Source organism: Geospiza fortis, unplaced genomic scaffold (assembly GCF_000277835.1).
Source record: "Geospiza fortis unplaced genomic scaffold, GeoFor_1.0 scaffold66, whole genome shotgun sequence".
NCBI classification, from domain to species: domain Eukaryota; kingdom Metazoa; phylum Chordata; class Aves; order Passeriformes; family Thraupidae; genus Geospiza; species Geospiza fortis.
The window spans coordinates 2607976-2629124 of NW_005054312.1; the positions used below are offsets into that span (position 1 = coordinate 2607976).

The following is a 21149-nucleotide window of genomic DNA, read 5'->3' on the forward strand; positions in this document are numbered from 1 at the left end:
AAGGAGCCCTGAGCTGCTGTGCTGCTGTCCCTGGGATGGGCAATCCCACTGCCTGCTCTTCTGTGCAGGGCTCCAGGCCTCAGGTCACCACAAAGACTCAGGGGTGTTGCTTGAGGATACAGTTAGATCAGCCCTGCCTGAAACAACGGAGGAAAACTGCTGGGCTGGAGCAGGGTAGTCCAAAGCAGAAAAAGACTTCTGTCCCACAAGAAGCATGGGAGGCATAATAAATAAATTACATTGGGCTGGGTGTGGGTGAGCTCATTGCCTAAGTGGGCTCAATTTTCCCTCCTGTCCCCTTCTCACCCATTCACCCACATAGCTCCATCAGGTCTCAGGCAGGGATAATCTGAGTTTTCCTAGGTCTGAAACTGAAAACACTGCTCTCTGTACACATAAGCCCATCACCACTGAGAGTGCCTGCTCAGTTGTGTAGCAACAACAGGTCAGCTAGAAACATGTCCAAGGCAGCACCAGAAGATTAAGCCTGTCCACACCCACTGTGCCCACAGCTCCTGCTTAAAGCCTGTAGGAAGGCAGGCTGCAGTCAGGCTCAGCTGTTAGCAGCCTTTTGCCCCAAGCTACAAAGCTACGTGCTCTGACCAGGCCTCCACTCTTACCTCATCAGGAAGAGTATCCCCTTCAAGTCTTGAATGGAAAAGTGCTTTAGAGCTTCCAGAGACATCCCATGCCAATGGCAAAGACAGTGGTTGTGGTTTGCTCTGGCTCCCACTGGAGCTCAGCCCCCTGCTCTGCCACAGTCTCCAGTGTGGGCAGGTCTGGACCAAGAGGAAGCCATGGGCAGAGGAGGTTTCAAGGCTCTGCACAGCAGCCTGGCCAGAGCGCCCAGCAACAGCGCGCGCCAGGCTCTGAGAATCTGCCAGCACAGGGCGAGGCAGCCCACAAGACACTTCTCCAACTGAGATGGAAATTTTTCTGTAGATAGCTTGGCTCATTCTGAAAATGGATATCTATAAATGCTCTGCAACACATCTACCAAGAATGGGCCTCAAGGTTCTTCCAGGAATCATGCAGGGAGAGGGAAGAAGTGATGTCAGGCTGAGCTGAAGCAGGTTTTTTTCCAGGTTCTGTTTCAGTTTGTTTTCAAGCAGAGCAATAAACAGCTCTGTCTAGACCTGCACTGCCTTGTCTGTCCATCTGAGACATAGCTCTTCTGGCTCCCAGCTGCCAGCACATCCTCAGGCCCCTCCACTGTAAGGCAAAACAGGGATGCATGAAACCTTCCTTGCCACACAAGGGAATCCCATTTTTCAGGCTGCTCTCCTGTCAGATCAGGGATGTGGTTGGCTTGGGGCAGATTTTAGAGCCTCATTAACACTCAGCAATGAGGCCTGGCAGCAACTGATTTGATTTAAGGTTCATCTCCAGGCTGTGATTTAAGGGAAGATTTGCTTAATGTTCTCTAACAGACTCTTCTGACTGGGAGCTTGAGTGCTGCCTAATGACAGACTTATTTATTGTAATGTCTTAGCAGCAGAGAATCTAGAGGAGCTGGGCAGGAGCACAGCAGCTGCTGGCAGGTGCTCAGACAGCACTGGAAACATCCCTCACACCACAGTGGTAACAGAGGACTGTGCATTCCTCTATCCAGAACAGCCAGATACTGCAACCCTCTTCTGCATCAAGGGGTCAGCAAGACAGACCACTCTGTGCTTGCCCAAGATGTTCAGTGCTGCACCTCTACACAGCTTTTTACACAGGATAGGTGAAATGCCCTTCTTTCTCCTTAGTGCAGTACTTGAATGATGGGAAATGCAGAGGTGCCTGCTCATCTCCAGGCTGGTTAAGATGCGATTTGCAAGTAAGACTCCCAAATGCACCTCCTTGTTTCCCAGTTTTGGACTTTCAACTCACAGGCTGAGTCTGCTTTCCTCCGGGGAAAGGGGTGGTCATCATCTGACATTTGCATGCTGCCTAGAGCTTCTGAGATGGATATATCCATCCCCAAGGCCAAAGACAGAGACAACCATCACACAAATGAAGACAGGAGGTCAAGCAAGGGTTTGCCATATTTTAATGACATTGATCTTTGGTGTTTCCCTCGTCAGCACTCACACTCTCCCCGTACTTCCTCCATAAGCCTGCTAGGGATGGAGAGTTACAAACGAAAAGGAAAATCACATTTGAGACTAAAAACAAAGTATCAGAGCCTTGACTTTTCCACTAGAAACTACATGTACAAGGTCAAGATTTCACATGCAACACCTTACATCACAGACCCATACCTCACACCCTGGCCTGGAGCTGAAAAGAGACTTCCTGCCCCCTGTCAAGGATGTGCAGCTCAGTCCTGGCACCACGAAACCACTGGAGTGGCTCATTCGTGTTAATATTGGCACAGCTTAGAATATCCTTGTGAGAACTGCATCCTGATTAGAGAGCAGTAGCCCTTGTCCCTCTACCCATCCATATGGCATCTCTGCTTCGATTCCTGCCAAGTCCTAAACTAACTCTAAAAAGGAAAGATTCCACCTGTGAGCATATCCTGAGCCATGCAGGTTCTGGTGAAGCCCAGTTCTTCCCAGAAAAGACCACAGCATAGGCAGGACTGGTCTCAGAACACCACAATCTGGGGGAGCAGTGCTGTGCTATGGAGAGGGACTGTGGCCTGGAAGACTCCTCCACTCCAGCAACAGAGCTGGAGCATCACGCCTGGGTTTGCCCAGTACTGCCTGTCTCCAGAAGGATGCTGCAGGCCCCATTCCCTTTCTTCACTCTACTGTTCAGCTCCATGGGTATAAAAGGGCAGGAAAAAGGAAAGGAAAAAGGCTTTACAAAGGATGACACACCAAGTTGCAGGGCTTAGCTCCGGAGATGCCATGGGGCTTCAAAATTTGGCTGATGTGCAGCAAGTGTGGTTTGTATTCCTGTTAACTCCTCAGCGGTGGGAATGTTGGAAGTTAAGTATGCTTTCTTTCCCATGGCTTCCCTTGCAATTCTTATCCCTTCCCCCATCACCCAGGACAGAGAAGCCCTCTGAACCACCAGCATCCTGTTAGAGCCACCCATCCCTGCTCTTCCAGCTCCTGGCCAGCTGTGAGGTACAGGTCTCTGCTGAGCAGTACAAGGGTAGCACCAATACACAACTCAATCTCTACCTGTTCCGCGACTCCCCACTGGTGCTGTCATTACTACAGAAGTTGGTACTGTCAGGAAGATGGTTATTGTTAGTTAGGTCACTGTATTCAGTTGGTCCCTCGGTGTCCATGGAGGACTGGGCCTGCTCTGGCAGATCCAGGTCACCAGCGCTTTGTCCTTCACTCCCACTAGGGGCTGTCCGCGGGCTCAGGCCATGCTCCGGCAGCTGCATGGACTCCGACAGGATCCGTCCCTCCAGCTCTGTGCCCAGCTGCTGAGAGGTGGACTGCTGTGCTGACGTGCCCTCAGCTCCAGTGGGCTCTGTGCCAGTCTGAGAGCTGCGGTGGATCCGGTGGCTCACAATGATGTTGTTGCCAAAGCCGCCCATGGACGCCATGGTGGTGCTCTGCTCCCGCTGAACCACGGCAGTCATGCCACCTTCTGCCATCAGCCTTTGAATCCTACTCAGGGCATCCTCCCCACTGGCCCCATATTCTGGACCTTCACCTGCAAAAGAAAGCAGAAGCAACTCTGGTGCACAAGGCAAACTATGACACAAAATAAAGCATGCAGAGTAGTTGCATCATGCAGTGTGCGTGTGCTGGGACAGAAGATGAAGGTTCTATTCCAGACAGAGCCCAGTATTTTATTTCCATAACTTGCCACTTGGTTAAGTGTCAAACAAAGGCAATGAATTCTGCCAAGAAAATCTTGGTAATTTCCACAGGTAACCCTCAGAGATTTTCATGTCCAAGCCTTGGAAAAGCAGCTCTTATCTAGCCATGAAGATGGGGGAACGGGTAGTAACCAAAGAGGCAGGATGCTTTATCACAGCTGTAGAGATTATCTTGCCAGCCCCATGGGGACAGGAAGAGACACCTCAGTTTGCACTGCAATAAACCAAACAGTTCACCATGGCTTTTAGAGAACTCCATGGCTTTTCCTAATTCACCTGTTTGAGAAGCAGGCAGATACACACTGGCAATGTCCCCAGTGTCAATCTAGGGAGGACAAAAGAAGCTGGCCAACAGCAGACAGCAGCTACAGAACATGGTCTTCCACATAAGCTATGATCAAGCGTGTAGGCTCCTGCTCCCCTTGACTGCTATCTTTCAAGGAATACAAAAAACATCTCAAGACCTACAGTCTTTGTCTACTCTTATCTCTGAGGCTTCCCTTTATTGTCAGGCTGTAGTGAGCTCTGAGAGAACCATCGTCAGATACTTTGGTTGCTCAAGATTACTTCAGGAGAACAAAATCTCACCACAGAATTGTCCATGTAGAAGATTAAAACACCATGACAGGGAAGTTCACTCCAGTTCAGTTTCTCAACATCCTCCTTTTGCTACAAACCCTACCCGGAGCATTTGAGGAGAACAATCTGTAATAATAAACTGCTAGGAACATTCCACAGTGGGATCTTGCTGATTCTTATTAAAGAAATAAATCTCACTCCCACCTCTATGAAGCTATCACAGTGCTGATTTGAGGAGAAAGCCGTGAGCTCTCCTGGCACCAAGGAAATGAACACAAATGTCAACAAGGCTAGATGTAGGGAGGAGTTAAAACACAATAAAAAACAAAATGCCACACTGACTAGGAAAACAAAAATACTTGGGGCTGTGGAGTTTAATATCTTTATCCATGATTTGGATGAGGGGATTCTAGTGCACTCTCACTAAGTTCACAGTTGACAGTAAGTTGGTTGGGAGTGTTGACATGCTGGAGGGTAGAAAGGGTCTGAGAAGGAATCTGGACAGGCTAGGTCAAGGGCAAAGACCAATTGCATGAGGTTCAACAAGGTGCCCTTGAGTCACAACAGTCCCAGGTGGCACTACAGGCTGGGGAAAGGGGGCTGGAAAGCTGCTCAGCAGAAAATGTCCTGGGGGTGCTGGCTGACAGTGGCTGAGCATGATCCAGTGTGTGTCCAGGTGGCCAAGAAGGCCAATGGCCTGTATCAGCAATAGTATGGCCAGCAGGATCAGGGCAGATTGTCTCCCTGTACACAGCACTAGTGAGGCCATGCCTTGAACCCTGTGCCCAGCTTTGGGCCCCTCACAACAAGAAAGGTCATTGAGGTACTGGAACACATCCAGAGAAAGGCAATGATGCTGGTGAAAGGTCTGGAGCACACGTCATAAGAAGAGCAGCTGAGGGAACTGAGGTTGTTTAGCCTGGAGAAAAGCAGGCTCAGGGGAGACCTTATCACTCTCTACAACTGCCTGAAAGGAGGTGCAGCCAATCTCTTCTCCCAGTTAACCAGCAACAGGACAAGAAGAAATGGCCTCAAGATGCACCAGGGAAGGTTCAGGGTGGACATTAGGAAGAATTTTTTCCACTGAGACAGTGGTTACTCATTTAAACTGCTCAGGGAAGTGGTGGAGTCACAATTCCTGGAACTATTCAATAAATGACTGGACATGGCAATTAGTGCTACAGTTTAGTTACACAGTGGTGTTCGGCCAAAGGTTGAATTTGATGATCTTGGAGGTGTTCTCCAACCTAAATGATTGGATGATCACATATCCAGCATGTGAGCTAAGATACTCAGCAAAGTCCACACCATGCCACTCAAGAGACGCCATGCAGTCAGTGACAGCTTATTCCCTTTTCTCATGGGCTCAGTGGTACTTGCATCAAGCACTGCCAGCATCCCCCACCACAGGACAGTTAATTTCATCCTCAAGGAAGTCTGCTGACATATTGTCCTCCTGCAGAAATATTATGGACATTAAGGGCAAATTTACATCTCACCAGTAGTGTAAGTAGATTCCTGCTAGGAATGCAGTAAACCTGCTACACGCACTATACCTTGCCCCTCAATAAGAGCATCAGTGAGACCACAGAGACACCTGTAACCACATGAAAATCTGCAGCACAGCCTAAGAGGAGTGAGTAAGAATACCCCCTGGGCAGACCCTGACCCACAACTCTAGCAGAAAAATCCTATTCAGGACGTGGCTGATACATGAACTCGGAACTTGGCTGATGAGTACAAAGACTGAGGACAGAGGCAGCTATTATACTGGAAAACTCCAGTGTGAGAAACACGCATGCCAAGGGATACTGAAACATTAATCATGAGCAGAACTAAGTGGAAGTTTTGAGAAGCATGGTTTTGGATTCAGTCATCACATCCTTCTGAGGGCATAGTCGTACTTCATTACCAACCATCTAGCCAGGCTGGAGTGGAAGCTTAAGAAAGCCAAGATTTGCAACCTGGTCTAGAGACATGCCAGACAGGCCTATCTACACAACTCCTGAAACAGCAGGTACTGCACTCTTGATAGATCACTTACTATAAACGAGTCCAGTACAGAAGCACTGGAACAGCAAAACAGCAAGGACTCCCAGCCAGCCAATGCTCCTCAACATTACAAACATATGCTTCACCACAGCACCCCTCGCTCTTCCCTGCCCCTAAATTACCATATGCCATGGCTGAATTTCCAACTGAGGCATCTACTTGCTCAGAAGACAGGCAAGGGCTGATGCCACAGCAGGAAGCATGAACCTTCAGATCCCAGAGATACAGCAATGTTGGAAATTTCCAGCCCATCAAGAGCCAGAAGTGAGCCTCACCATTCAAGCAGCCAACAAACACCTCTGCTTTGGGGACTGTCCTCCCCTTTTCCTCTCTCAGGTTTCAACAATGACTTTGGCTGACTAGCTCAGAGCAAAGCTTGCTGTGCCATTTGCCTTGAGCTGAGCTACAGCACAGAGTCACACACGGCCCGTTCCTACTGCCTGGTGACTCCCACACACATTCTTTCACCCGGCTGCCAATGCAGACTACATTAGCATTCAGAGCAAGTGAAATAAGCTGACTTCCATTTGGTGAAGGTTCAGGGTGGCCACAAAGGCAAAAACAACAGCAATGCTGTAAACAACACACATATTAGCTTGCTGCAGTGCTGTGCTCCTACAAATGTTTTCTACTGTAACCAAACTGACCTTTCCAGAGGTCCAAACTCCCATCTATTCCAAACACAGAACAAAACATTACTCTTGAGAGCAATTATCCCAAAGACCAGAGGATTTCTGTCAATGTAGCTGTCTCAAACATTTAGCTAAATATTCCCTAGCTAATGCGTCTGTTTTTAAAAGTCCTCTATGCTACTCCAGCAAGACAAGAATTTGACACAGAAAACTATGCAGGCAAAACATCTTGCAAACTTTTGATGAAGCTGGGCATAAGGCAGGGTATTTCCACTTCTAAAGGAAGTGCACTTGGAAGTAATTAGAGGAAGTACAACTTGTTTATCTCTGGGCATGGATGGCACACTCCTGATGGAATGCAAAGTCCCCAGAAGCAAGGATGAGATCAGACTCCCCTGTGTCTGTGCAATATACTGACATTGCTCTTGAATTTTCTTCTGTTTTCAACATTCCTCTTTGTAAAACCAGCTGTAGTTAGGAACCATGTTTGCAAACAAAGCTTCAAAATTAGAACAGTAAGCACTGCGGAGATAACTAAGTCTTCAGAGAACATGAAATAATAGCTCTGAGGTGCGAGCTGCCCCACTAATTCAGATGCTCAAAGATAAAAATATCAGCATTTTTACATTAATTCACCCCTTGCATAAGAATAGAAAAGGGAGGGGCACACCACAGTATAACCAGCTATGAATAATTATATCTCCCTTAATGCCACAATAATTACTTTTTTTTCCAACCAAGCCCAGAAACATGTTCATACTTCCTTTCTGAAGTAGTTAATCCAAACAACTCCACAGAACTCAGAAAAAATACAACTGCTTTAACTTGTAATAGTTTTCTTAGTAATATCTACCTTGGCTATTCATATGAGTGAAACTTACTTTTGTAATGAGAGTTTAAAAGTAGCCCACATAATTTAATCCCAAGAGACCCAAGTACTTGGAGTAGATCACGCTGTAAAGGCTTGCATCGTACATACTTCTAGAACCTAAGTCTATTTTTCGGTAGTGGTTTTCAGAGGATTTTAAAGAGAAATCAAAACTTGCAGTTCTATAGGACCTATGACGCAGATTTTACAGACGGACGGGCAGATGAAAGGCTAAGGGATCTACCCACGTTTCTACTTGGAGGATGAAAAGCAGATCTGGAAGCTGATCTCTGGTGTCCCAGTTCCAATTTCCACACTAACTACACAAAAGTCACATCACATCTGACAACAGCATTGCAAGAACGTGCTCAGTTAACATTAAACAACATGTTTCTTCTTGTCAGCATTCATGAGGCTCGGCTGGGGACAAAGTATTCCTGCCCAAGCAGTCCCTCGACACGTGTTCCTAATGTCTCAGATTAAATAAGTTACATCACATGCAGGCACACTGATTGCTTCTAAGTGCTCCTCAGGCATCCCCAGGATGCTTTGCTTATATCAGGAAAGTTTTGCTTGCATGTACTGTCTTTTCACTATCAATAGTTTCAACAGACTGAATCTCACAAACCCAAGCCTTCATTTTACAACCCTCTTTCCTCTCAAATGAATCTGCTGCAACCTCTGAAAGCAGTTGGAACTGATGGAAATTTATACTGGCTGGTGGTAAACACTTCAACCCAGCAAGTTATAAACTGTATATGGCATGACAGCATATGTTGCTCCTCCAAAGACAGGCAAAGTAGCAACCCAGTGACAGCAAATATTCGGATGGCTACAATTTCAGTAACTCCTAACATGTGCCTACTTGCACAACAAGCACTGAGTTTTAAGCCTGAAAGACAATGCAGATGGTAGGAAATCAGATGACAAAAATTGCTTTCCAGTTATTTGTTGTTGTTTTTTTTTTTCCTCTTTAAAAACTGGATTACCTGAAAGACAGGTAATCTCTCAACAGCCAGGGAACAGCATGGGCCCACTATCAAACAAGTGTCCTGCAGCTCTGCAGAAGTCCCTCTCCCTCAGCCTGCAGCAGCTTTGGCACAATTGCAGACCCTGCAGTTACTGCCTTTGCACTGTATTCCGAAGATCCAACAGCCTGAACAAGTGGCAGCCACAGCCTGACCCAGTCTGGACCAGGAATTACAATTTTTAAAGGTTAAAACTTTGGGCCATTAAATCTCATTAGGAATTTTTGTTGGGTTTTAAGTGAGATTCAATCTGCCAGTTGAATACAGAAATACAGATCCCACTCCCATTATGCCTGTCTATTTGCAAGGAAAACATAGTGTAACGCCCAACAGATTGTTTCTAATTAAGGGTGCCTCAAAGTTACAACTCTATCACTATTTCCACTATGTCTGTCAGCTTAAAAGAAAACAGGAGACAGTTTAAACACTGTTTTAAGTATTTCTTGGTACCTCTCCTAGTTTTCTCTCAACTCTAACTACCTTTCCTTTATGTGTGGCATGGAAGCAGAGTTCACAAGTCTGCTATTAACTGCTGCAAAACAGAAAGATTCAGACATTAGAGGGATTCACTTCTAATAAAGTCATCATATATTCATTCCTCCAAAGGAGGTAGAAAGATAATCAGAGCAGCAAAGTCCCCGCAGAGCTTTGCATGAGAAAAGGAAACTATTTATACCCGCACAGAACTTAATTAGATTTCTGATGCAATTCTACATACTCTCTTTTTTTTGTACAGTAAGCACATATCTGCAAGAAATGCCCTGAGCCAGAATTCCCCACAACAGCAGGGCTGACAGGACAGAGGACAGAAACCCACTCTCAGGGTGGCATTAGCCTTTCTTTTATTTTTTTTAAACCTTACAAGGGTTTTTTTTTCAGTTGGTTGGTCAGTTGGTCAGGGCTTTTTCACCCCTCATGGCAGGGCAATAACTAGACCACTTTCCTTTACATTACTCAGAATCACACTTGATTTATCCATTCTGCTGATGATAATTCTGCTAAGCCTTTACATAGTGATTTCCATCTCGAAAGCCCCATACAAAACACGAATTAATCTCCACAGCCCCTGGTGTGCTGTACTACGGGAAGATTAATTCCCATTTACTAGATGATTAATAATTTGCCCTGGGTCATACCCCAAGTTACTGGTAGCACATTTCTCACATTTCTTCTCTTTTTTTTTTTTTTTTTTTGCCTTTTTGCCCCTGACATCTAGATCATGCTATTAGGAAACACAGTTTTCCTTCCAGCAGGCACAGTTACGGCACATACAGTGGGTAAATTAGCCATCAGGAAAGCACCACAGCACCTGGTCTTGCCTGTTGCCTGCTGGAACACACTGGATGTGCATCACAAGAGTTGATGATGCTAGGAAAATGGCTGGCTTACCATCACAACCAGCCAGTAATGCTCATGCGTAATGTGAAGCACAAAGATGAGCCAGACCACCAATGCCACAAGCACCTGGCTAACTGCCTAAGGTGTCGGTAAAAGCAGAAGAAAATTTGTCTCTCTGCTTCATGTCAGGTCTTTGTACTATTCTTCTATTGTGTACTACTATTGATTTTTTGATCCTTCATCCTCCTGACCATTATAGACTTCACAGTTCCCTGTTTCAAGTTACTCTTGAGCCCTTACACAGGAATTTCCACTGAGGATGCAACTGGCATAGGAACTGACCAACAACAGGTAAAACGCCTTGGCTCATCTCTGATGCACATGTTTAAACTGCAGTAACTCCTTTGTTCTACAGGCCCCAATACAGCTGACAAGAGTGACACCTCATTTTGCAGGTGTGGCCATTTGCAAGGGGACATGTGGTAAGTCAATGTCTGAGATGGAAATTGCACCAGATGTGGAACTTGCTGATCTTCTTCCAAGCAAGAAAGAGAGATGAAGAGAAGTACCTGTCCCAGGCTTGTTATTTACACTGCTTTTCTTCCAAATGTTACATATTTTTCTTCTTTGTAGATATCCTGCCAAGGCACTGGTAAAGAACAGCCCTTTCCCTGTCTCATTAACAGTCTAGTTAAAACCTATGATCTAGATCTGGAAATTGAAAAGTTAGAAAGAATAATATAAAGAAACTGTCAGATGATTGCAGAACAGCAGGAGAGAGAAGCAGTGTTGGAGAACTATCCTGGTTTAACTGATTCCAAAAGCCTGCAGCATCAGCCATCATGGCCTTGATGCAAGAAGGTCCCACACTGTGTCATGTTCTCAGTCAGTGTTCCACACTCAGTGGAAGAACCAGTTCCCATGAGTTCAGCATTTGTCCAGACAGTCTGTGTTCCAGTCTTATTCACAGGCCATCAATTGTACCAACCTCCCAGAGAGGTTAATCTCAGCTCTGCTGAGATAAGCAGACGGCAACCCCAGCGGGCAGGAATTTCCCACTTAACTTTGTACAGAAGAGCTGAGATCAGAGAAACACAAAGCCATATCACACATGCTGGATACTACACAGCAGAAACTGTGGAAGAGTCACATACCAAAATGTAACTTTCAGAATGATAGAGAACAAGCAGGCATACAGGCACACACAGGCACGTTGTGGGCTACTTCCCAAAGCCAAGGAGGTTTATCATGAACCAACAACTTCAAAACTGTCTCCCTGATTTTCTCTTGTCTTTCCTATGTATATACTGCCCAACCCCTACCTAGCCAAGCCTTCAGAGCTGAATGAAAGCACAAAGTTACAGTATTGAGACAAGAAGCTTGGATAAATCAATGTTTTCAACAGATTAGTGACTTTGTACAGGAATTGCACAGTAGCTGTTTCCAGCTCCTTACATATTGATAAGTTTTCCTGGACTGCTAACCACTAGAGACATTTTTGTATAGCTGAACTGGGCACTCATCACGTACCTCATCAATCAAACTAAACAGTATCCTCAAAGATGCTTTGTGAGAAGTGATTTAGAATGATTTACAGAAGTGATTTTATTTTGTATCAAAACGTTGAGCTTGTGAAGCCTGCAGACCTCTGGTGTAAGTTGGAGGATCAAGCTGAACTCTAACACAGAGGCAGAAAGGATAACTCTCTGCAGCTTGCAGCCTTGATGATGGTTAGGAGATCAGGAGATGCGTGAGGAATGAAGGCAGTACAGTTGATTCTACACAGAGACAGTGATCTGGAGAAGAATGAAATTTCCTTCCTCAAAGCATGGGAAAAAGACAACTTTTCTATTCATATGGCCAAAGATTCACTCTCCCGATCATCTGTGCCTGGCTACAGGTAAATTAGGTGGGAGAAATCTTTGCTGAAGAGATAAAAGGAGTATCCAAATGCCCTGACAGGATGTGGACTGTTTAGTGTGTTTTTATTTTGCAGGTTATTGTTTGATTTGTTGTTTGGTAGTTTTTTGGGCTTTTTTCCCCTTGCTTTTGGAGTGACACAGATTTGTCTTTGTCATTCAGTTGAGCCAGGTGTTGGTTAATCTCTTAGCTACTTAGCTACTTTTCTGCCAAGTTTCAAACCCTTTCCTCCCACATCCAGTTGTTAACCCCTCCTGTCCCAAGGAGTTTTCCTCCCTTGTATCCCTTGCCCTTGTGTTCCACCCCCAGTTCTCCTGATTAGTTTAACATTGTATCCTCCCTTGAGACCTGCCCCCCCTTTATAAGCTGTTGTTGGGACCCCGAGACTCGGGGAGTGTGACATCAAATAAAGTAACGCAGTGCCACGGCAGGCCCGTGCTGCTGCTGTGGCCTTTTGTTCTGCGTTGCGCCTCCACTGGTAGCTGGGAATCTGCGGAGCCCCGAAAGGGGGACTGTCGCCCCCTCCCCCGTCACCACCTAGCCAGGACGTGCGACAGTGGACCATATGTGGAAACTCATAAATCACGAGGTAAACTCTGTCAGATAAACCACTGATTGACCTCCTACCTTCACCAGTCCCTGCAGAGGTGGATTCCTGCTCCTGTACCTCCCTCTCTGTCTGTGTCCATTCTGCAGCTGAGGCGCCAAGGTCTGGGTACCTTGTGATGTCACAGAGGTGGGGGGATTTCGGGGTTGTAGGCCTATGGCATTCATCAGGCCCATGTCCCTGTCTGTCCTCCAAGTAGCTCTGCTGGTTCTGAAAAGAGAGAAAAACAATTAAGACCAGGATCACTGGAGGCAACATGCCCAAGCAAGACTGAAACATGAACGAGAGGCTCTTCTTGCCTCCACTCCAACCAGGCACCTGCTTGCCAACATGAGGATGGTGATGAAAGGAATTGTGACCTGCACTTATTTAAACACACTGATCTCTTGAGTTTCAAGCCAACAGAGTCTTAGAGTCCACTCACCCTTGCACAGAAGCAGCATGTCTTACAGGCACTGAGAGATATCCCTGCAGCATCATTAAGCCTGCAGAACAACGGTCTTGGAGTCACTGTGTTGAGGAGGCCCACAGCGTGTAGTGCAGAAGCACAAACACAAAACCTTCTGTACAGCAGGGCAGTTTTAACTCCCATGGATGTGGCCTGTAGCCTTTCCCTCCTCTGGACTTCCTAGTTTGTCAGCTTCGCACATGAATGCACTCCAGCAGGCATTTCCGCCCATTCCCGTCAGACAAGGGAAATCCTGTGTCCTCAAAAGCAAACAACAGGAACGACCTCAAGGCTCATTAGCTTCTCAGACTCAAACAGCTGAAGTGTACCATGCTGCAGCTGAGTCTTCACAATGCCACAGCCCTGTTTTCTAAACTGACCTCTAAGTGCTGGGAAAGGTCAAAAGATTCAAGGAAAGACTGCCTCATTTACAACCTTTTTTTCATAAGGCTTTGAAACCTGCTACACTTTTTTTGCTCTCTCTTTGAGCTAGTTCATTCTGCACCAGTATTTCTGTCTTCAAGCTGCCATTATATCAGACTGAGTATGAACCATCAGAAACTTAAGTAGTGGCAACATCCACTCATACAGCAGAGTAAAGAATCTCTACTGCTTATTTTTCACCCACAATGAGACCGAGGCCATAGGACAGCCCAGACATTTGCCCTGTAAACAAGCTCACAACTTCCTTGGTATGCTGAAGCTCACAACTCAGAAACACAACTACCACCCTCTTGCTGAGAACAGCTGGCTTACAGAGAAATACTTGTCACTATGGCAAGAAGCAATGGACTGCAGCATCACCCTTGTGTTCAGAACAACAACATGGGCATCACTGGACAGACTGAAACAGCCAATGGGGACATCAAGAGAGTTAGCTTTATTTTTGAAGTTTACTACCGAGAAACAACTGTCCCATGACAAGCAATTAAAAAGATGAAAATCAATCACTGGGTAGGCACCGTATATTTGCCCTTATCTCTGCCAATTCCCCCGTTCTTCAGTTACCTTCCAAAGGCCATTTGCTTTACATGGTGTTTTTGATGCATCAAGCCCCACATGTTCCTCCCACAGCTGTTACTGGGGCCCTGAATGACACATGTACTTTACTATCACTGGCACTTTTGGGCACTGAATATCCCTTCCTGGAAGAAGGCCAGGTGACCCAAGCAGGCAATACCAAAGAGGGAGAAAATTCCATGCTTAAAGCTGCCAGTGGTAAGGGAACAAAGAAGTGATGTCACAGCTAACAAAAACAGCAGAAAGGGTCAGGTCTCTCTAACCCAACACCCAGGAGACTCACCCAGGCCGCTCAGTACTCCTGCTGCTGGAATGCACAGTGAAGACATTCTCATTCAGCTGGTCCCAGTGGTACTCAACTCCAGAGTTTAAGGCCCTTAAAATGCCAAAGAAGGAAAAAATATTAGTATGACAGGACAGTGCTCCAGCCAGCACACATTACACCCCCACAACATAAATAATGTTGATTCCTGCCCCACAGAAACTGCAGATCTAGCTCACAGTTCACATTTTCATTAAAAGGGTTCATCACCATAAACGACCTTGCAAACATAGTGTGTTGTATTACCAGATTACTCTGGAATATTCCATTCACTTCAATTCAGTGTTAGCACCAAGACACAGCGGAGAGCAGAGAGATTTTCAGGAAATGAAGACATACAACTGTGTGTATAAAATCAGGTTACCCTAACTCCAAGTAACTAAACAAAGAACTGAAATGGAAAGGCCAATTCTCCCTGTGGTGTCTGCAAGCATTTCCTGCACTAGGTAATGGTCAGTAAGACACTGCCCTTATTCAACATCTAATTTCTCTGCAAACAATTCTTATTCTACCTATAGATAATCTTTATGCATCCCTCTCATTGACAGCCACTGTGGAGCAAGGACAGGTGTAGAGGATATTTTAACAAGTTTCCACAGAAGAGCTTGTACTGCATCAGTAGCATGTGTGGCTGTTGATGAAAAATCCAAGCTTGAATTTTATATCTAATGCTACTAAGTATAATGGAACCACCAATGCCCCGGAAACCTCTCACACAGCATTTCCCCAAAAGCTACACCAAGTCAGGCCTTACTACTCACAGGAACAGACTAGGGTATCAACCACTCCTGAAGACAACAAGCAATCACAAAAACAAAACCACCATAATGCTGCAAGTACACATCCCACCAAGAAGAGGGTGAGAGCAAATCCAGCTTACTCTGTGCCATACAGAAATGTCACAGGACAGGCACTCACTATGCAATCCCAGGCAGCATAGAGATCTCCCACCTACTGCTGGGTTCCACCTTCAGAGGCACTCTGGGCTGCATTAGCATGGAAGGTACTTCCTGCAGTGTTTTGCCACACCATGCTGACAGCTCATATGAGCTGCCTAGGAGTTTTGAAATGGTGCTGTGCACCACCACATGGTTGCTGGACTGCACACACCTGATGGTGCTGGGTAGAGAGTCAGCACTGCTGTGCAGTGGTCACAGAAAGGCAAGTGGGCGGGGAAAACCCACAAACCAACAAAATAAGACCTGTGTAGACACAAGGGAGCTCTGTCTGAAGAGCTGGACTTCCATCACCCTGCAGGCAGGCTCAGAACTAGGGGTAGTCCCATAATCTGAAGAAAGGATTCGCGGCAAATAGTTGGTAGCTGGTTATGGCTCAGGCACAAACGAGATGTTTTACATACATATAAAAACTGTTGTCCCTGTAAAGAAATGCCTCAGCAGAACTGGTAAGAACCCCAGCTTAGAGGATGCTGCAGGTCAGACATGCTGCAATGGGAAAGCAGTGTGTACTGGAGGCCTGGGGCTAGACTGCCAGGATGACAGCACACCAGTTAGGACCCAGGGTGAGAGATGAACAAAATTTGGCCAACAAAATCACACATGGAGGCTACAAGAAGTAACCAGCCACTGGTTTTTTGGTTTTTTTTTGTGCTAAGCTAGTCCTGTGCTGCATTATAACCCATGAAAGCAGCTGCCAGTGAGATGCTGATTTACAAAGGTTTCTGAGTTTACTGACAGATGGTAACTTGTCACTAAAACTGTGCCAGTCCCTCTGGCTGCTCCATCCCCTGCCTAATATCTAATATACTGGCTGAGGATTAGCTGTCACACTTTGCTGCCTGTGAAGCAGCACAGTCCCTAGGCAAGAGAGACTTTCTGACCTCATAGTCAAAATTTCCATAAAAAGTCTAGTGTACTTGGTATCTATAGCTATTACACAACAGAGCCAAGCTGACCCATGCCCTTTTCCCTCTTCTCCCACACATCTTCATGTTTCCCAAAGAACAGGCATGGTCCCTCACAGCTACGTACATTATTAGTATTCCTTGCCAATGTGTGCCTTACTTGTCTTTGCCAGCTTGCCAGCTCTCAAGACAAGAAACCAGAAGACCACAAAGCCTCCCCCAAGCCAAAATGGGAGCTGACAATACCATGTTTCCTCTCTTCCCCCAAACACCACGTTCCTGTAACACACAGAAAGTCCAGCTCCTACATACACACTTCTTTGAGTGGATCAATTTCACTTCTACAAAAGCATCATGGTACCAAGCTGACATGCAGTACACCCATGAAAAGCTCCTGACCATGTTCCTACCTATTCTGCAGAGTCTCACTACGGTACAGTTGGGTTGTTGGACAGCAAAGTCCACTCTAACTTCATGCTGTCAGTTTGCACATGGTTAAATCAACAGGCATTCCAATTGAATGCATAACTTTTCATATTGGTTTTAAACACTGCCATTTATCAGCTGAGCTTCGCTGCCAGGGTCCTATTAGCTATTCCTTTACTGCAAGAGAATCAAGGGCTTTGCCTTCCTTCCCTAGAAGGAGGACCTGTACAGATGGTGCCACTGATATGGCTGTTGACTCTGGAAACACCTACAAAAAGGCTTAGGCCAAGGTCACTACACTTGGCCACCATGGGAATTCAACATTCTCAGCACCATTTTAACCTGGCTTTTTAGTTTGGTGTGTCTCCCTGCTGGGCAAAAGAAGTGGCTCAGAATAAACAGCTGGCACTCCCTGCAGCAGCAAGCACCTTCACTGCTACCTTTCAGTAGTCTCTTCCTTTGACCAGCTACACAAATTACCCTTTCCCAACTCTACCTCTTGCAAAAGCCATAAGGACCACAGCACAATCTCTGTCCTCTTTTGTATGCATCTGGGTACCTCTGAGCTGGAATCCACAGTGGTCTCTTTACAGCCCTAAGATCAGTATCAAGATTGCTCCTAATTGGGTTTTCCACCCTTTAGATGATTGATTGAGCCTATAGAAGAGATGTTTCAGACTGCATCAAGATACAGTGAGGAGAGCATACACCCGAACTTAACAGAGGGCACTGGCTGGGCACTACCTTTCATATGAAGTTCATGTCTCTTCCTAATGAATCAAAATTTCATCAAAGAAATACTGCTATTGTGAGGGCTAAATGCCAGTTTTAACACCATGTTTGCATTAGAAACTTGATCACATAATCAGACCTTAAACCAACTTCAGTACACAACAAGATGTGTGTGACAACCACAATTACTTTGGTTTAAATCAGATTTTCAATTAAGCTTACGATTTGCTCTGGTTTAGCCACACCTATTTAAAATAGTGCAATCTCCCTTCTCAGAAAGCCTAAAGGTTTTTTAGCTCCCATTGCAAAATACTGCTTGAATTTTGTAAATGAGCAGCCTTTCACAGTACGTTTCCCAGGAGATTTGCAAATCAAGGCCTGACGATTCATTCCAAAGAAGCAGAGCTTACACTGGAGAAATGAATATTTTTCAGGTAATGTAAGCATTTAACTTTTGCTTCATCAAACTCTAGACATAGAAATGCTAGAAGCACTTTACATTTTTCAAGGCATAAGGTAGAAGCTCGGTGTAGCATGGAGCCACTTGGATGTGGATGCAGTAAAAAGGACATTTGTTGCCCAGGGCTTTAGGGTGAAAAATTGCAATTCTCCGCACTGTGTCAGTCATGGACAGTGAAGTCCACTTAGTCAAGTTCTTACTTTATTCCCTTTTATGGCTGTCACTAAGCTCTCTAAGCCCTCCCTGGAAATTTCCATTAGCTTTGTTACATGCAGAGCTGCTCACAGCCTGGATTTCCCAGCAGGGATCTGTTCTAAGATGGACTTTTCCTTCACGCTTGTGTCCAGCTCATATTATTAACGAGCTTGGAGAGGATGAAGGGCGCAGACTTGCAGGCTTTGCTGAAAGTCAAATAAGGATTCAGAGTGGAGCTTGTTAAGTATTAAGAGCCAACAATTTAGCAAGCATCTCCCTCTACACAGAAGTATTACCTACACAGCTCAGTTATGACTCCAGGAAGAAATTACGACCAAGTACTAGGAATTAATGACAACATTGTTAACAAATTACAAGAGAGCTGAAATGCAATTTAGCGCACTTGCTTAACCAGTATTTGAAGGGTAAATTGACAAAGCACAGGTCAGCACAAACAGACTCAGACATGTGGGTAACCCCCCCAGCTGGCATATCCAAAACTGGGAGTTGAAGAGGAGGAGGGATTAGGGGATGAAAATTCCCCAACTCTACCATAACCATAGAGTCAGGAGCATGACAGCAAGACAAAACAACCCATAATTCGCAAGTGGCGTATGCATGTCCAGGAAGGCATAAATAGCACTTACTACCTTTCCACTTGTATCATCAGGGGATAATTTAAGTGAAATCTGAAGACAGCAGCAATGAGAAAATGCCCTGCTCTCCTCCTTCAAATCCTGCCACATGGAAAGGCCCAACAACAGCTCGCTTGTTTGCTATCGCACCGAATTAAATTTTGATTACAACATTGCTGCCTGCAATCCCATCCAAAAATATCAGTACAACATTATCAAAATGAAGACTGTGGCAAGCTCAACACAGAAAGGAAGCTGCCTTTCTGACGCCATGCAATGCACTTGATTTTCATGCTGCCAAGTTTGCTTTCTCCACAAAAGGAAATACTCCTTAAAGCTGATTTCTCAAATATACTGTCCATTCAAGATCACTAAATGCAAGCATACAAAACCAGATTAGTTTACAAAGATTTGAATTTCCCAAGATATGCTTTCTTCCCTTTGTGTAAACTTGTAATTTCTAAGCCATTCAAACTGTATCAAGGAAATAGAGTGAGCTACAAGAGAGCAAGGTGACACTATGCTAAGGAACAGGAATCTATTGTCCTGGTTTGGGAAGGAAGAAGCAGCACACAGTATCTCATGCAATGCAATGCAATGCAGGCCATATTCCAGATGCATCCTTGTCAGCAGCTCATTATCTCTTCTGCCAGTGTGGTGATGATCAGCACAGCAAGCCCATTCCTAGCTCCCATGATTAGCTAGGCAATGGTATTGTTAGTACAAGGCGAAGTTTGGCACTCCCAGCAGCTGCCTGAATGGGAAAACAATAATTTCTAACGCCCTACTTCATAAATATTTAGCTTTCTGTGCAGGCGATGAACCACGTGCAGAGACAAATCCAAGTGAAAACTGGCTGCCGTGCAAACTGTATAGAACCAAAGCAAAGGGGATTTCTGGAGTAATTCTGCAGGGCAGTAACTCCCTTTGACCAAGAAGAGGTGGCAGCTTCACTGGGGCCAGCCCATGTGTAACTAGCCAGGGGAAGGGCACAAGATCAAGTATAGGAATTCAAGGAACACAAGATCTGCAGTTTATGATTGACAACCACAGATATTAAAATTATGTATGACATCATCCTGTCCATCACACTGAGATGAATGATACATCTAAGAGCAGCCTCATTTTCACTCCTCACATGACACAACCGACTAATTTTCCAGAATCCTGCAAATTTTGCCTGTGTGAAAACCAGCAACCACGCAGAAACACACCCTGATACCTACTTGAATTGTCCAAGGTGCTGCAGAAGCAGGACAGCAGCAGATTGGTGCAGCTGGTAGCTGTACGCCTGCTTCAGGGAGGGTGCCAACTCAGCTTGGAACACTTTGTAAACAACTGGTCCTGTTCATTTGATTGTGCAGTCCTGCCAGCCAGGTTAAATATCTGGATTTTTGAAGATGCTGTATTCAAATTCACACCATTTGTTTGAGGTCAGTCTTATAAAGCTGGTGGCACCAGTAGCTAATTCAGCAGCTCTTCTGTCTCAACAATGTAAACACATACAAGTTTGCTCTGTCTACCAGTGGACACTTAAGGCTGGATCCAGTTCATGATCTTGTGGCCAGTGGATAAGATTTAGACAGCAGGCACATCCCTAACAGCCATCTTCCCTCAGTAAAATTTTGGTATCTCAGCTAAGGAAGAGAGTCATCAGTCAGCTAAGCTGGCAGATACTTCAGAGAGAAAGAAAAGAGAGATTAATACAATAAGAAGAACCCAAACAGAATAGTTTTTTCTGATCCACAGGACCACTATAGCTAAAAACTAAGTGAGTTCCAGGAGTCAGCATTTGCAACCTACCTACAGATTGCATGCAGAAGATAAACAGACTCATAAAATAATTTGAAATGGATGAAACACACCAACAGAAAGCATTAAGAGGAATTTGTCTTATATTCCATGGGAGAAGTCTTCAATTAAGAATCGGTCTTCCAACAGATCCAACAGGAGTAACAAACGGAAATTAAGCACCAAGACAATGACAGAGCAGAAAGAAAATAGTTTAGTATGAAAGTGTGGATGTTTGATTATCTTGGGACTGAAGTAAAAATACTGTGGTTGAGAGTGCTGCCCTTAAGGAATGCAAGGCTGAAGAGAAAAACCTGTGTTGAGAATAAGGACAAGGAAAGTCCCTCTCAGACAGCCTTCATTCTTTTGCCAAAACACCAGAACAATTTTTAAAAGTGATTTTCTCAGAAATTTTTTACACTACAGTCATGTAAACACACTGTGTTTACACAGAGTG

The 21149-nt window shown here is 45.3% G+C and overlaps 1 protein-coding gene across 1 annotated transcript in view; it reads right to left on the reverse strand.

Annotated features, from left to right (window-relative positions):
- Window positions 1–2018: 2018 nt before the first annotated feature.
- The window catches only part of AMBRA1 (autophagy and beclin 1 regulator 1), a 116814-nt gene continuing 97683 nt past the window's right edge, over window positions 2019–21149 (reverse strand). Inside the window, 4 exon segments of the mRNA XM_005419436.2 lie at window positions 2019–3606; window positions 12820–12879; window positions 12882–13009; window positions 14551–14643. Of these exon segments, the coding sequence (XP_005419493.1) occupies window positions 3116–3606; window positions 12820–12879; window positions 12882–13009; window positions 14551–14643 (772 nt within the window). The 3' untranslated portion in view covers window positions 2019–3115.